General features: G+C 40.0%; 1 protein-coding gene across 1 annotated transcript in view; it reads left to right on the top strand.

Annotated features, from left to right (window-relative positions):
• Nucleotides 1–204: 204 nt before the first annotated feature.
• ANXA5 (annexin A5) overlaps nucleotides 205–18,004 on the top strand; it is a gene marked incomplete at its 5' end in the record, with an annotated part of 19,501 nt that continues 1,701 nt past the window's right edge. Inside the window, 7 exons of the mRNA XM_089684310.1 lie at nucleotides 205–330; nucleotides 3,114–3,193; nucleotides 6,774–6,830; nucleotides 6,994–7,087; nucleotides 10,628–10,723; nucleotides 13,733–13,791; nucleotides 15,910–16,032. Of these exons, the coding sequence (XP_089540436.1) occupies nucleotides 205–330; nucleotides 3,114–3,193; nucleotides 6,774–6,830; nucleotides 6,994–7,087; nucleotides 10,628–10,723; nucleotides 13,733–13,791; nucleotides 15,910–16,032 (635 nt within the window). The remainder of the gene's footprint in view (nucleotides 331–3,113; nucleotides 3,194–6,773; nucleotides 6,831–6,993; nucleotides 7,088–10,627; nucleotides 10,724–13,732; nucleotides 13,792–15,909; nucleotides 16,033–18,004) is intronic.

The raw sequence follows: 18,004 nt of genomic DNA, 5'->3' as shown, positions 1-18,004 counted from the left end.
GGCCTGGACAGGAAGGGGTTATAAGTGTCCGTAATTGAAGTGGTTAAGGACTTAATAGCTTTTTGAGCAATACATGCTGCTTTGTAATTTCTCTTATAGAAAATACATGGACAAGAGATTGACCAGCACAAGGCAAAAAATATATAAAAAATGATGCTGACAGGATTGAGTAGCTGCTCTTGTGACAAGTCGCATGACCTTGAGATCTATGTACATGGCAATATCTGCTTGTTTTCCAGGGTGCTGGCACTAAGGAAAATGTGCTCATTGAAATTCTTGCTTCTAGATCTGCACCTGAAATCTGTCACATTAAAAAAGTCTTCAAAGAAGGTATACACAAAAGGATTAAACTGTGCTGATGTTTTCTATTATCAAGATGAGCTGTTAAATTGATTTGTAAATTTTTATTCTGCATACAGTCTTTGCAACTGGTGAATAAAGTAACCTTATCTTGAAAGTTGAACAAACCAACATTTTACCAAAACCCTTTGTTCATGTTTGGAGTAGCAGGGCAAGGCTTAGTATTATGTCAGGTCTTAAAGGCTGAATTCTTGCCTTTGCAGTGTTACCAAGTGCATGTTACTGTGCTTTGCGCTAAGACAGCCCAATAACCTTGAATGATCTGTCAATGCACATGACATCAGTTTCAATGAATCTGCGCTTTTTTTTCCAATGCAGCACACAACACATGGTTCACATTTTGTGCGTTGTGATGTGTTAAAATGAAGGATCAATGTGATCCCCTGAGGATGTTCGTTTTGGTGCCATATAAAATAAATGATGCCAGAAAAAGTGGTCAAACTTCATGTTTGCGCCCTGACTGATTTCTTTTAACCATTGTTCTAGTATAAGTCAACACATTGAAACATGCACTGATAATAACATTATGGACAATGAGAGGTAAAATGAATAACATTGATTTTGTTATGACACCTGAAAGTGGGTAGGACATATTAGGCAGTAAGTGAACATATTGTCCCTGAAGTTGTGTTGAAAGTGGATTTGAGTGACTTTGACAAGGGCCAAATTGTAATGGGTGGACATCTGGGTCAGAGAATTACTGAAACTGCAGTTCTTGTGGCATGTTCCTGGCCTGCAGTGGTTAGGTCCTACCAAAAGTGGTCCATGAAAGGAAAACTGGTAAACCAGCAGCAGGTTCTTGGGTGGCCAAGGCTTATTGATGCACATGGGGACCGAAGGTTCCCATGTAGTCTGATCTAGTAAGAGCTACTGTAGCTCAAATTGCTGAAAAAGCCACTTCTGGTCCCAATAGAAAGTTGTCAGAACACAGTGCATTGCAGTTTGTCATGTATGGGTATGTGTAGCTGCAGACCAGTTTAGGGTGCCTATGCTGACCTATGTCCACAGCCAAAAGCACCTATAATGGGCACGTGAACATCAGAATTGGACCAAGGAGCAATAGTAGAACATGGTCTGGTCTGATGAATTCAAGAATGGTTTGAGGAACAAAGAAATGAGTTTGAAGTGTTGATTTGTTTTTCAAATTCCTCACATCTCAATCAAATCAAGCATCTGTGGGATATGCTGGAAAAACAAGTCAGATCCTTGGAGGCCCCACTATGCAACTTAAAGGCTCTACTACTGATGGCTTTGTGCCAGATACCACAGCATACTTTCAGAAGTCCATGCCTTGACAGGTTATGGTGGTGGCTGGTTATGGCGTTATAGCCAATGGTGTATATTCATGAAAAAAAGCTTTTGTGTTCAGTTTTTTGTATTGGCATATACTGTTTTTCAGTCTAGTTGTTTTCTCTTCCTTCAAAAGTTTTCATTATCTTTAAGGACTGATTCACACCACAGGCACAGCTGCTGGTGTGTGCTGGGAGAGACCATGCTGAAGCACCGGTTGTGGCGCCTTACGCTGTTTTTTTTCCTTTTTAAAAATGTTTTATTTTTCTGTTGGCACTTTATTGAAATGTCATAAGTGGCATTTCATTAAGTTTTATTCACACAGTGGTGTTGGTGTGAGGTGCTTTCTGCCACAGCCTGTTGCACTGGAAAAAAGTACTGCATGCATTACTTTTATTCAGTGCACACTATCGCAACGCAGTGCTATGAACTTGCACCACAGGAATCAAGGCAAATTGCCTTGTCTTTGCATTGGGTCTGTGTTGGGAAATGCCACCCAGAGCATCCCAACACAAATCAAACATACTCCAAAACAAAGCCACAAAGGTTTACTAGGCAACACATAAATGAAAACATAATTTTAGAGTATACTTTTTGCAAAAAATACAAACCTCAATTATGTAAAGGTTTTAAATGTACTCTAATTCCAATAAATGGCATGTAGCAGTCAATTTGAGAGAGGTCATAAGAGCTCCATCAATATCTCAGAATAGAAAATGTGAAATGTTGCCAGTAAAGTTTCCTAAAATCTTTAAAATGAACATAGCTCCTTGTGTAAGGGTTTGTAGATAAACTGTAGCTTTTGTGCCAGGACACTGTAGATTTTTCTTCCATGGGGCTGCAACTACTGAATTAAATGTTGCCCTGTAGCTCTAAATTCAACATTGACAAACGGGGGGAAATGTGTTACTAAAACTAGTCCATTGCTGCATGTCCAAGTATTTCCTTGAGTAAAAATTGCTTTTAAGCACTAAATAGACTAATTCAGGGCAAAGTGACAGATTCTCATTTAAAACACCCCACCCTCTGATGCTCATCTACCTGCACTCCCCCTCCATTCTGTCTCTCCACCGGAGTTGGGAGTCCTAACCCTGTGTAAGCTCTATTATGGTGTTTGAGCTAACACAGGTTTATTCTTGTTCATTGTCAAGTGGTAATGTTAGTGCTTTACAAGCTGGCTGCCCAAGCCCAATCATGGTATCCTGGGAGTAGATCACATCCTGTCTCATATCCGAAAGAACAGGTTATTTTCAGACAGAGCAACGAGTACAGTGCAGCAAAGTTGCGTTTTAGCGGGTGGAGTATTATTCTTACAAGAAATGCTGTTATCTAAGAAAAAAATGACATTCTCTTTAAATGGTTGTAGTGAATTGTAGTATACATGTATTTTCATATAAAGATTCTAAATATATAATATTGTTAATCTAATAATCTATCCTGCAATATGCTGCTTTCTGCTTTAGAATATGGATGTGAGTTGGAAGACAGCATCACTGGAGATACGTCTGGATATTTCCAGAGGATGTTGGTAGTCCTTGTTCAAGTGAGTATTATTATCAGTTGTAAATAAGTGTATCCGTTGCTTTAATGGTAGTAATAGTCCAATAGTACAAGATAGAAAGCATGTTGCTCTAAGAAAATTGCACAATTATAAAACTAGGTTGTAAATCTGTGGTATGTGTCCCTCAGAGGGTACTGTCAGAAGATCAGTTTTGTAGCCATTATTAGTAGGAGCTCACTGAATTGCTCTCATTTTAGCTTTTTGTAGTTGCATAGATAAGCACTGTAATCAGCCGCAGTAGTAATGCCTGTCATAATATAACAATGACACAAAACAGAAAAAGGACCTTAGAGTTGTGCGTATAACAAAAAAAAAATTGTAAGGGATAGCACATTTTGCACATCACTGAATAGAGGAAGGTTCAAAGTTAAAAGCCCGCTTAAAAGTTCATTCAATGCCACACAGCAACGCTGGTTCTTGTTTATAGGAAAATGGCAACGCCACAGGAGAACTCCTTTTGTGTGCTGCAGTTTGCGACGTGTGAATCCATTGTTCATGTGCAACGTGAATTCCATCATCTGTTCAACACACTACTACATCGTCAGGAGGAATTTGAGTGGTGTAATAGATTCTGGTGGATTTCAAACCTCAAGAAAATTTTAATTACTTCATTTTCATGCAAGATGGTGCACTGCCTTGCATCCACTTGGGAGTCCGGCATTATCTGAAAGGCACCATACCTGGATGATGTTTTGCACGAGGTGGACAATAAGATCTTGTTCATTGCCTATGGCCTCCAAGGTCACCAAACCTTACCTGTGTGATTTATATCTGTAGAGATGCATAAGAGAGGGTGTTTGTCCCACCTATGTCTGCTACTCTTCAAGATCTGAGATGTAGAGTTGTTGAAGCTGTGGTTTTAATAAACTAGCGACCAGTTGATTTGTGTGTGGCAAGAAATGCTCTACCATTTTGATTTTTGTTTCTCAACACATGGCGCTTATGTTGAGCGCATACACCCTCAAGGACCATAAAACTTTGAACCTTGCTCTATCCAGTGATGTGCAGAATCTGCTTCTATCCCTTACAGTTTGTTTGAGATAAAAAGTTGAAATCTGAGCCATCTTTTTGAATAATTCTGTATATGGGGGCAAAGAATCTGTGTATATAATATAACAACTGTGAGGTCGCTGTGTGTGGGGTTGGGTTCCCTGCAAGCTCACAATAATATAAAAAGTGTGACTATATATTTTATATTTGGGTGGTTCGTGCTTCAGGGAAATAACTTACAAAGACAGAATTCCTTATGATTTTTATACCTGAATTCCGTTTAATTCCGTTGTCTTATAAAAAGGCATAATCCTATATTCCAGAAAGTTTTATGCATTTATTGTGCTGGACTATTGGAGTTTATTTTTCTAGCATAGAAAGCAATTTTTTAAAAATGAACATATTACAGTATATACCAAGTGTGTAGATATACAGTGCCATGAAAAAGTGTTCATACCCCTTGAAATTTTCCAACCAAAAATGTAAATGTATTTTATGTGATGGACCAACACAGTTTTTTTTAAGTGGAAGGAATGGTTTTCAATTTTTTTAAAAAATATCTGAAAAGTGTGGTGTACATTTGTATTCTGCCCCCTTTACTCTGATACCCCTAACTAATATCTAGTGGAACCAATTGCCTTCAGAAGTTACCTAATTGGTAAGAGTCCACCTGTGTGTAATTTAATCTCAGTATATATACAGCTGTTCTGTGAAGCCCTCATTTGTTAGAGAACATTAGTGAACAAGCAGCATCATGAAGGCCAAGGAACATACCAGACATGTTACGGATAAAGTTGTGGAGAAATATAAAGAAGAGTTTGGTTATTAAAAAAAAAAAAAATCCCAAGCTTTGAACATCTCACAGAGCACTGTTCAATCCATCATCTGAAAATGAATGGCACAACTGCAAACCTATCAAGACATGACCGTCCACCTAAACTGACAGTCCGGGCAAGGAGGGCATTATACAGAGAAGCAGCCAAGGGGCCCATGGTAACTCTGGAGGAGCTACAGAGATCCACAGCTTAGGTGGGAGAATCTGGAGGAGTGACAAGAAAGCCATAAGAAGTCCCATTTGCAGTTTGTGAGAAGCCATGTGGGGGATACAGCAAATGTGGAAGAAGGTGCTCTGGTCAGATGAGTGCAAATTTTAACTTTTTAGCCTAAAATCAAAATGCTATGTGTGATGGAAAACAAACACTGCACATCATCCTGAACACACCATCCCCACCGTAAAACATGGTGGCAGCATCATGCTGTGGGGATGTTTTTCTTCGACAGGGAAGCTGGTCAGAGTTGATGGGAAGATGACTGGAGCCAAATACATAGCAGTCTTAGAAGAAAATCTGTTAGTCTGCAAAAGACTTGAGACTGGGGCGGAGGTTCACCTTCCAGCAGGACAACGACCCTAAACATACAGCTAGAGCTACAATGGAATGGTTTAGGCTCCATGCACACTGGGCATTTTAATAATGGTGGTAATGTTAGCTGTGTAAAGTCGCATTAAAAACGTGAGTTCTTCAGCATTTTTGTATTGGCGTTTAGCTGTGTTTTGCCACTTCTTTTTTTGCGTTTTTTACATTTTTGAGTGTTTTTTTGCATTTTTGAGTGTTTTTTGGGGTGTAAAAAAAAATGGGGGGGGGGGGGTCAAAAAGACCAAAAACACTGGTTTACCATGAGTTGCAGCTAAAAAATAAACTCTAGAAACCCACTAGTTCTGGGTTTTTTTTTTTTTCCAGCCAAAAAACTCCCCTGCCAAAAAACATTGATTACAGTCTGTGTGCATGGACACATAGGATAACATGCTGGGGAGTTTACTAGTTGTTGAAAAAAAGCGTCAAAAGCCAAAAACCGCAGCTGTAAAAACATCCAGTGTGCATGAGGACTTAGATCAAAGCATATTCATGTGTTAGAATGACCCAGTAAAATTCCAGACCTAAATCCAATTGAGAATTTGTGGCAAGAGTTGAAAATTACTGTTCAGACGCTCTCCATCCAATCTGACAGAGCTTGAGCTATTTTGCAAAGAAGAATGAGCAAAAATTTCACTCTCTAGATGGGCAAAGCTGCTGGAGACCTCTCCAAAGACTTGCAGCTGTAATTGCAGCTAAAGATGGTTCTACAAAGTATTCGCTCAGGGGGGGGGGGGGGGGGGGGTGAATACAATTGCATGCCACACTTTTCAGATATTTATTTGTATAAAATTTTAAAAACCATTTATCGTTTTCCTTCCACTTCACAATTATGTGCCACTTTGTGTTGGTCTATCACATAAAATCCCAATAAAATATATTTACGTTTTTTTTGTTGTAACATGACAAAATGTGGAAAATTTCAAGGGGTATGAATAGTTTTTCAAGGCACTGTATATGTGATTTTGCACAGAATGGCCGCCCTGTAGCAGTAAAACTGCTATAGGACATGTAAGGGGTATGAATACTTTTTTCAAGGCACTGTATGCATATAGCAAAAAAAGTTAAATGGTGTGGATTAATGTGTGCTTGCCATATCTGCATATATTTGGATATCACAGTTCTAAACATAAGGCATTTTTTTTCTGCGGTTTTTGCAGGCTAATAGGGACCCAGACTCTAAAGTAAATGACGGTCTTGTTGAGCAGGATGCCCAGGTCAGTGCATTTTTCATGTTGCTTTCTATGCGCTCTGTGGTTGATGAGACACTGACATGAATGTTTCAGTCATGCCTTGAAGGGATAATTTTTGTGTTTTGCTGGTTGTGTGTTTCTGCTTTTTGAAATTCAAACCTATATAATGTTGTTTTCATTCTGGTAGGATTTATTTAAAGCTGGGGAAATGAAATGGGGCACAGATGAAGAGAAGTTCATTACCATTTTGGGAACTCGCAGCAATGTTCATTTAAGAAAAGGTAAATCATTGTTAAATGAATGGCCTTTGTATGGACTCCGTCATTTACAACGACTTTGGTTGCACCTGGAATGAAACATTAGCTTTGCAAATGAATCGCATTTCTTTTTTTTTTTTTTCTGTGGTGTCATTTGAATTTCTGTAGCTATGCAAATGTTTTTCATGTGTCATCCTGGTTAGTTATTTTCTGAAATTCCTGGAAGCAATCTGGCTTCACTGCATGAGTAGTCTCACATATCAAATTTACATGAAGGGTCTAAATGGTCTTATTTAATAAGGCAAATGCAAAGTGCAATAATGATTTGCAAAGTGATGTAACCCATACAACTATCTCAAAGTAGTTTACTGTAGCCAGATCAATGAAATATGAATTCTAATTAGTCTCCACAGGTTGCTTTATTAAATAACCTGCTGGAAGAGTGTCTCTTAGAAAGATTTACAGATTTGTACAGTAATCGTTATCGTGAATCAGATATTGTAATTCATAGTTCTGAATGTTCTAAACAATCAAAGCTTTAGGGCAAATGTAGAGAGCCATTTAGGAAGCCTTCTGAGCTCTGCTCAATTTGTTTAAAGTACTCCTCCTCAGCGGTTCCACTATGTGCACATTGGATAGTCAGATTACTTGGAGTCCCGGCATATTCTTAATCTTTGTTTATTAAAATCCCATGGGAGTCACTTTGCTTGGGTTGATTTTAGAAGTTTCTGTATTACCCAAGAAATCTATAGATATATCAGTGGATGGCTGTTCTCAGACTTATACAAAGAGGAAACACAACTGCTGTATGTAAGGACTGACTGATTAGCATTAATGAAATAGAAAAAGCCAAATTTTTTGAATGTACAATCTTTCATGAGCTTCTTAACTTAGGCTAGCCATACGTCTTAAGATTTTTCTCATTCAGTCCTACTGGCTAAATGAGAAAAATCGATATTTTCTCATTCAGTCCTACTGGCTAAATGAGAAAAATCGATAGACTCCCCCTTCCACTCGAAACAGGGTACTTTCCACTATTGTATTCTGGCAGCTGTTACTCTCGCGATTGTTGGAATACCTGAACAGTCACTGTTCGACGAGGAGTTTTACACACAGCTTTTTTGATTTTCAGCGTATGTTTCAGTTGGTGCCAGCAGCACCCACAGCTTGAATTTTGGAAGATTTAGCAGGAAAATTTCAACTGTGTATGGTCAGCATTAGTCCCTTTAGCAATATTAACAGCAACACATGCTCATTTTTAAGGATACTACATATAGTGGTCTTTGGGAGTGCTCCAGCACTGGACAGAAGTAGACCAGACTACGAAGTGTCATGTGCCTCTAGAAAAATATTACCGTAATCTCATCTCCTAGGAAAAACAAGCATTCAATCATTTTTCCTGGGAGGAGGGACACTTTAATAATTTTGTGAATCCTAGGATTTCAGCTTTAAAATACTTTCAACCAGTTTTGCATGTACAACAGGAATGGTATTGGTGTTTGTTGCCTTGATCTGGTCAATTGTATTTGTTGGTTGAAAGTGGTTCAAGCAAACAAATACCCAAGAAACTAAAGAAAATGTTGCGCGTTTCAAACCTAAAAACAAAAATGTGATCTGTAAAAGTGGCAGTGCATTAGATTTGTAATTTTTCAGGCTAATCAAGAATATTTTCATCACATACAGAGAATACCTGTCAGTCTTGCTAGAGATGGTGTTCTTGTCACTGCTTTGAGCTGAAAAGAGAGCACAAAAATCTTTCTCTTTATTGTATAAATTACTAATTCCACTACCCCCATATAATTGAGATGTAGAAAGGAGGAAATGTTTAAAGTCGGGCCTGTTTGACAACCATGGTTCGCTCAAAAGATACAGTGAAGAGATGAGTGACAGGGATAGAAACTGTTATTTTCAGCATTGCCAGATGAAAATTATGGGAGAAAAGCCTGAAAAAAATCTAAGGACTGGTAAGATGTAATATCATTTATCATTTTTGTTTTTAGGTTTTGATGTTTTCACTCTATAGCATCTAATAAATCATTTTTAAATACATATGAACATTAACAAAAATTAAAACAAAATTGACTCGACTCAATAGTCCTTCTCTTTTCATTTATTTCTTATATGTTGTCCTCAAGTGACTTGTGACTGATATGACACTTTATACACCTTTTTATTACTTTACCCAGTGTCCTTTTGTCTTTTTTCATAGAGGCCTGAATTTGCCACGTATGTAAACTTTAATTTTGACAGGCTTAGCCAAGCCTTCCCACATTTATTTCCGTACAGAATGCAAAAGTATAATTTGTCAGCATTGTGTATAAATATATTTGACATAGTTGAGTCATTGTAGTCATTAGACAGTGAATCATGTATCCACCCACAGTAAGAAATAGAAAAAAATATCCAGGGTTATTCACCCTGACTTCAAAAGGGGAATACGCTAACCTTAGTGCTGTCAAGTAATTGGGACTTCTGCTCCAATGTACGGTTATTAAATCACAAACCTGGCCTCTACAGTCACACTCGAAGGTTAGCGTTTCAGTCTCCTGGTTTTTTTTCTGCTTAGAAGTCAACATTAAAAAAATGTCCGAGTTCATGTTCTCTCAGGACGATCAGTAAAAGCTTATGGTAGTTGGAAAGTGTTAATACTTTCACAGATGGAAATGATTAAAGGCCTCAGACATGACTTTTTCATTTTCTTGTGGAAAAAAAAAGAATTTATATTATTATAAGGGTTAGCACTATAAGCTTTCATAATGAAAACACTGTTTTAAAGTACTGCATGTAGCAGTTAAGAGGTTCCACAAACAAGGACTCCTCAATTTTTACATATTTTACATTGCAATATTTCTAGCATTGACTTTTTTTGCTAAATTCTAATTTGTATTCTTTTATCTTTTTAACTCATTATTTTAGTTGTCTTTATTTCAATAGCTCTTAGCAGTTTCTAAAGCCCCTCTACTGGCCTGATGAGTTTTGCAACCTTTGTGTATGATGCGTTTGTTTTTGTGCTTGCAATTTCCCTAAAGAAAAAAGAGTTCAACTAGTAAGTTGAGGGGGCTGAGTTTTGTACATATTTTAGCTACTAAATCCCAGGTTGCTTATGAGAAAAGTTCTATCAATGTAAAAATAAGAGAAAAATTACCTGGATATACTGAAGAGAAAATCAGATAATTGACTGGAGACTTGAAGCTGAGCTTCCGACAGGTATTAGAAAAATAATGCAGTTATGTATAAATGAACATGCTGACAATAGGGGAATGTGGACAGAGCAGAGAGCGTGCCTCATTAGTGTGCTTCTACTTCTTCATTAAACAAGCGACAGGCTGGGGGTATATTGTTGACCAGGCTGTGCTGGTAATGCTTTAATAGAGGTTGAGCACTTGAATTCAAGACTGGTTGTCAAATTTTTCTCTTTCAGTTATGTAGCTCGTTGCTTGCCTGAAACTAAGGTCTGCTTAAAGACATACATGAGACTGCATGTATTTTGAAATCTCAATAGTTTCACTTACTTTACTACCTGGGATTTGGTGCTAATTCTTGCATCTTTTTTTGACATTTTAGTGTTTGATAAATACATGACCATCTCTGGCTACCAAATTGAAGAGAGCATTGATCGGGAGACATCAGGCAACCTTGAAAAGTTGTTGCTTGCCATAGGTAAGACTTTGATCCATTCACTCTACTCCTTCTGCATAAAATGCAGGGTAAAAGTAGGGCAACCCAATAATTACAGGTGTAGTGAAAGCTTTACTTTGACGCCATGTTCCACAATTAACCTAGGAAACCAGGGTGCAACATATTATTATTAAATTTCTGTATAGGGAATATAATACTAAAAATAAAGGTTTGCTTGTTCGAAAATAATGAACTGTTTGCAGTAGTCTATTACCAGGATGTAAATGCAACTAATTTTGTATTGCTAATGGAAATGACTACTGTATATATCAGAATGGACTTACTTTGTGTATCCTGCTATGCTCTCAAAGTGCAGGCAAAGAAATGTAAGTAGTAACACTGTGGAAAATGAATCCTTTTCTGTGTGTGCAGAGATTCTGTTAAATTATGTTAAAGCTGAGTTCCACTCACCCTGTCAAAAAATAAGTGGGAGCGGGTACCTGTCAAATTTGGGTACCCGCTCCCCCCCCCCGCCCCCAAAGGTGCCAATCCTTAATGGGGAGCGTGGGAGCAGTCCTTAAAGCGGAACTTACCTTTTTTGGGTAAAGCTCCGCTTTAAGAAAGGAATACCAGAGAATGACTAAGTGTAGTATTAGACTTTAATGTTAAAAAAGACAACCCACAAAGTTTGCAAAATATGGCCCCTGTCATATGCATATCCCAGTACAGATCCCAAATGGATGGACGGCAGATCACTTCATTCCATATTTTGCCAGCTTTGTAAGTTGTTTGTTGTCTTTTTATAATTAAGCCCCTTGCACACTGATGTTGTAATTTATTGATGCTTACTCGGGAATGTGTGACGCCGTGTGCAAAACCCGAGTAATGATTATAGACGAGTAAAGGTGCGTAAGCATATAGACAAGTAAAATTCTTCATTGCCAGTATTGTAATATACTCAATTTTACTTCCATAAACATGCTTGTAGATGAATAAACACGCAAGTAAATTGATGCACTCAAATGAAAAAATTTCTGTTTTGTTTTACTGCTTTGTACTCAATGCTGTATTACAGATCTTTACTCAGCTGTGTGTCATGTCCCATAGACAACAATGCAGTTCACTTCAGACCAGTAAAAAACGTAGCATTATTTACCCCCATGTGCAACAGGCTTTAAAGTCCTTCTAATGCTATACTTAGGTGTCCTCTGGTGTTCCTTTTTTATCACTACAGAACATTCTTCAGTCTATTCTGAGATGCTGCCACAAGTGTATCAAGATTGTTAATATTTCTCCATACATGAACTTTTTGCAACTGTTCACACACCCACAGTTTTCTCCGCTGGACCATTACTTGGCCACACTATACAAATCTCTTGCGCCATTTTTTCTTTCTATTAAATTATGCTGAATATTGGGTGGGCTTATACAGTCTGATTAGAAAAAACAAATAAACACAGCCTGGGAATTGCCCCGAACTAAAGACAAAAATGCACCTTCGTTCCAACAGTCCGATGCCTGTGTTGTGTCTGTCTGGCATGTTCTCCCGGCTTCTTTTCGGCACAAATCTTTATTTGTCTTGATTGGCTGCTGTGGGATGATGTCACTCTTGCGCTTGCACAGGAATGCAGTCATCCTGGTGCAGCACCTATGTGCAGCTCAGTGTACATTATAAAGGGAATTGTGAAAAGGCAGGTGAGTGTGTTTTTTTTTTTTTTTGTTTTTTTTTTTTATTGCAAAAGTGAGTGTGTTTTTTGTTTTTTTTTTTTTATTGCAAAAGTGGCATGGCATGCCTCTTCTGCAATAAAGAGTCTGCCCATTCGTATTTTTTTTTCTTTTCAATTTTTAGTTCCACTTTAAATTCCACGTTAGATTCACTGACTGTGCACACTGCCCCCTTCCCTAAACACTGTTCCCCTCCATGCCACCCTCCCTGCACAAGCTGTCCACCCCTTCCCTGAACACACTTCTCCTCCATGCCTCCCTCCCTGCACACACTGTTCACGCCTTCCCTGAACACACTTCTCCATGCCTCCCTCCCTGCACACACAGTCCACCCCTTCCCTGGACGCACTTCTCCTCCATGCCACCCTCCCCTGTGCACACTGTCCACCCCTTCCCTGAATGCACTTCCCCACCATGCCACCCTCCCCTGCACACACTGTCCACCCCTTCCCTGAATGCACTTCCTCTCCATGCCACCCTCCCTACGCGCACTGTCCACTTCACTGAACACACTTCCCCTCCCTGTGCGCACTGTCCACCCCTTCCCTGAACGCACTTCCTCTCCATGCCACCCTCCCTGCGCCCACTGTCCACCACTTCACTGAACGCACTTCCCCTTCCTGTGCGCACTGTCCACCCCTTCCCTGAACACACTTCTCCTCCATGTCACCCTCCCTGCGCACACTGTCCACCCCTTACCTGCACACACTTCCCCTCCATGCCACCCTCCCTGCGTGCACTGTCCACCACTTCCCTGAACGCACTTCCCCTTGCTGCGCACACTGTACACCACTTCCCTGAAAGCACTTCCCCTCCCTGCGCGCACTGTCCACCCCTTCCCTGAAAGCACTTCCCCTCCATGCCACCCTCCCTGAGCATACTGTCCTCCCCTTCCCTGGATGCACTTCTCCTCCATGCCACCTTACCTGCTCACACTGTCCACCCCTTCCCAGCGCATACTGCTCCCCTCCATTCCATCCTCCCTGCGCACACTGCTCCCCTCCATTCCACCCTCCCTGCGCACACTGCTCCCCACCATGCCACCCTCCCTTCGCACACTGCTCCCCTCCATGCCACCCTCCCTGCGCACACTGCTTTCCTCCATTCCACCCTCCCTGCGCACACTGCTCCCCACCATGCCACCCTCCCTGCGCACACTGCTCCCCTCCATGCCACCCTTCCTGCACACACTGCTTCCCTCCATGTATTTTCAAAGTAAGATCTCCCTGAGGGTAGGAAAATGGTAATATTTAAGAGTTTAAATAAATAAGTGTTTATTCTGATAGCTCTTGACATTTAATTTCATTTCTTATATATGTTTTTAAGTGAAGAATGTTCGAAGCATCCCTGGATATTTTGCCGAAACTCTGTACAAGGCAATGAAAGTAAGTAGATTTATTTTGTTTTGCATATGTTTTTCCTGTCTATGTAGCATGGCTGCATTAAACACCACTGAATAATTTTTTGCTATCCTGTGTTATGTTGCACTGATCCAGTTAGCTTTTTTTATATACATTCCCTTTGTACATACTTTTATTTCTCGGTAGCCTTCCTCAGTATATGTTCACAAAGGCAATCGTGTTTATGCCTAAAGTGTACATGTGCTTTGTTCATGCAGGGCAACCCAACAGCTTTACTTTACATCCTCCCCCCCCCCCCCCCCTCCTAGCAATTTTCTGTGTACACTCCCACTACTCGAATGGACTGCCAGGAGACAAATACCGAACACTGTCCTGGTATTAGGCACGTACAGGGGTTAGACAAAAAATTGGAAACATTACATGATTTGCAGGTTTGAAAGTGACGACATGTTTCATGTTGAAAGTGATGTAACATTATTTTGCTTCCGCTTTGTGATGAGACACCTAGCTAACAGGTGGGAAGCATCACGTTTAACATTCACTGCGTGCGCTACTAGTAATGCAGTGTCATGTCAGAGCTTAGAGGCAAATTGTTGGTGCCTGCTTAGCTGGTGCCTGTTTGAAGCAATGTTCCCCACCTGATACATCACATTCCATCATTCCATCCCTGGAGCATAAACCAGCTTCTGGTCTCGGGGTGGCGGCTGCCGTTTGAAGCATAGGCGCTGTGTGTACCTGGTGCTGGTCCTTTGGTGGTCTAATTGTAAACGTTTATATGGTGTAATAAAGTCAGCTGCTTTGTGCAATTAACCTTTTTTTCCTGATACGGTTTTATGAGTGGTTGTGTACTGCATTGGAAGAAATCTCATCCTGGTACATGTGAATGGTCAAGTTGGTGACAAGATAAACAGTGGTTCCAACCCAAAAAATTCAGTGAGACCTATCTAGTAATAGGAGGTCCATCCATTGTGGTAAGTGCAAATCCATGTGGGGTCACCTGGAGCACCTGGAAGTGGTCACATGTTTATCTGTTACTAATGGCACCAGCATCTGTTCACCTATCTTTTGTTTTTCAAGCAACTATTATTTGAATGCGACTGATACATTGGACATTGGTTGTATTTTCTGGTGGTGTTTATCTGTTTTTTGCACTTTTACATTTAGGAAACTTTAGTAACCTTGATTTTACATTTTTGGCAGCGCGGCCTATATACACATTTTATAGGGTTCACAAGTGTGGAAGTTAGACACATTTGGAAGACTGCAGCAGCCTTAATCCCATCCATGTGTTCCCTTATTTTTGGTTTTGCCTGTGGCAAAGTTTTCATTATTTGTTTCCATGTTTTTGTTCAACCCTTGTATGACTCGCTCCCCTTTCTCCCACATGACAGTGCTGGTTCATGGCAATTGACTCAGTCGTGTTTTTTCTTTCAAAAACAGACTGCTGAAAAGAACAGAGAGGGGTAAAGGGAAGTTGAATATAAGCTGTTAGGAAAGCAGCATTAAATCATTAGTTACCTGAAAGTTAAAAAAAAAAAAAAATAGGTCTGGATAGAAATTCTGGTTAGTATTCAGCTGGATACAGATAGAAGCATGATGTCTGGTCTGTGGGCATCAGAACCTTTCTCTGACTCGTATGAGAATCAAAGCCTTATATCTAGAATGTCTGACTGTCATTAATGGATCTTTAGGAGGTTCTGAGATTATAAACTCAGCAGCATCCTTTTCAACTCTAGAGTTGGTCTAGTCAAAGGAAGTGGTGGTCTATTTTTCGTACTGACTACAGTGAACCTGTGCCTGGGGCAGCAGATTTAGAGGAGACAGCACCAAGCCTCAGAATCATCATAAAACATTTAAAAAAAACTGTAAGAAGAAGGCCTCCATAGTACATCCTAGCATTTATTTTTTAACATGGCTCACAGACCTTGTACATAATGTACATGTTATGCATTTGTACCTAGGACAACATGATATGCAGTTGTACCTAGGACAACATGATGTCTAAAGACGGCCCTGATTGAGAGGGAGTGTTACTTTTTCAGAGCCATCCAGCAAATATAAGACTTAATTCTTAACAATAATATAACATAGCTTTATTGCTGGCTCTTAATAGCGTTTCTTTGATATTTACTATCTGCACAGGGAGCTGGAACTGATGATGACACCTTGATCCGAGTGATGGTTTCCCGAAGTGAAATTGATATGCTTGATATACGAAAAGAGTACAGAAAACATCATGGAAAATCTCTGCTTCAAGCAATAAAGGTAAAAAGTAAATAAACTCAGTTATAGTTTTTATTTACTATGGAAAGTAATAGGAACCAATAGTGGCCAATAAAAAATATATCTACAAATATAGTATTGGCTTACTGTCGAATGTCAAATGGAACTTTGTTTGAAATACTGTAGTTATGTCCATCCCAGATATGTGATTTTTTTTTTGCAAAAAAGCAGTGAAAGCCTATATGTTGGTCTTAGAGAAATATTTTATTGCAAGAGAACAGTCTTGTTTTTTCTCAGACTAGAACGGTTTATTTTTTAATCTCACTGGAGTTGTGCTTTAAATCAATAAGCATCAGAAAGATGGCTAAAAGAACAGCAGAAAGTACCATAGTACACAGAATCAAATTAGTTTCTCTATTTTACTGCACATCATTGCTGTTTGATCTGTCATAATAGATGTGTGTATATATTATACAGTATATAGCGCTACTCCCATAGGAGCAACAGGAATACTGTCCAGGTTTTCCCCAAAAGCTTTGCCCTGCAGCCAGACATCAAAGGCTCATTCACACATTTCTTCAATAACCAGTCTAGGGGTGTCTTTTGATCTTGGATAGGGATGGAAAATTTGGTGGGATACTCCAAAAACAAACTATGTACAGTTGAGGACTTTAGGTATTCTTTTGGATAAGCTATGATGAAGTTCATGCTTGAAACAAATAGTAGATTTCAGGTTCAAGGCAGCAGTAGCTGCAGCAAACTACAGTCCTTTTAGGTCAGAGATTAGGTGGATAAGACACTTTGGAACACCAGCTGGTATCCCATTTAACTAGACCTGCAGCTGACTTCCTAGCACCAGAGGGGGTTAAGTAGCACACAGTCTCTAAGATCCTTTAGAGGTGTCTGTATTCACAGTGCCCAAGAGCAGCTGATTTCCTTCCTCTGTGAGACCAGATCTTCAGTAGCCGGCCCTTCTGTCATCTTTAGCAGAACCCTGTTCTCAGCATTCAGGCCCTCAGGAGGCCCACCTGAGGCCTAAGGCAGTAGATCCAGCAGCCTTGCCTAGGAGGGCAGCCTGCCCTCTCCAGGCTGGAACAGTCCTATACAGGAAAGACCTAGAGCCCCGTGTGCTCACAGAATATATACCCATCATGTCTTCAGAGCCAGGCCTGTATCGATATTCATGCTGCCATCTGCATAGCTCCACACCTATTATCCGGAAGCTTCCCAAGCCTTCTGGATGCAGAGAGAGCGATCGGCCTAGCTGCAGCTGATCACGCTGTACAGTCCTAGCTGGCAGAACACCACATCACTGATTACAGTGTGCAAGTTATGCTTATACCTAACAACAATTTTAACCACACCAGCTACAGTGTGACAACTAAATTGACCTATAAAAACACAAACTATATCTATACAAACTAACACTATGAGGGATGTGTACACGCACACGCACACACACGTAAATGTATTTTATGTGATAGACCAACACAAAGTGGCACATAATTGTGAAGTAGAAGGAAAATGATAGATGGTTTTTAAAATATTTTACAACACAAATCTGAAAAGTGTGGCATGGTATGGTATTCTGCCCCCCTGAGTTGATACTTTGTAGAACCATCTTTCGCTAGAATTACAGCTGCAAGTCTTTGTGGGGATGTCTCTACCAGCTTTGCACATCTAGAGTGAAATTTTTGTCCATTCTTCTTTGCAAAATAGCTCAAGCTCTGTCAGATTGGATGGAGAGCGTCTGTGAGCAGCAGTTTTCAATTCTTGCCACAGATTCTCAACTGGATTTAGGTCTGGATTTTGCTCTGGCTGTATGTTTAGGGTTGTTGAGACTGAGGTGGAGGTTCACCTTCCAGCAGGACAAGTCTTTTGCAGACTCTTAACAGGTTTTCTTCTAAGAGTGCCCTGTATTTGGCTCCATCCATCTTCCCATCAACTCTGACCAGCTTCCCTGTCCCTGCTGAAGAAAAGCATCCCCACAACATGATGCTGCCACCACCATCTT

This window comes from Staurois parvus, unplaced genomic scaffold, assembly GCF_062004578.1.
Source record: "Staurois parvus isolate SC_StPar_1 unplaced genomic scaffold, SC_StPar_1.0 ptg000344l, whole genome shotgun sequence".
NCBI lineage: Eukaryota > Metazoa > Chordata > Amphibia > Anura > Ranidae > Staurois > Staurois parvus.
Note: the sequence above shows the minus strand (reverse complement) of the source record. Positions and strands in the feature narration are given on the sequence as shown.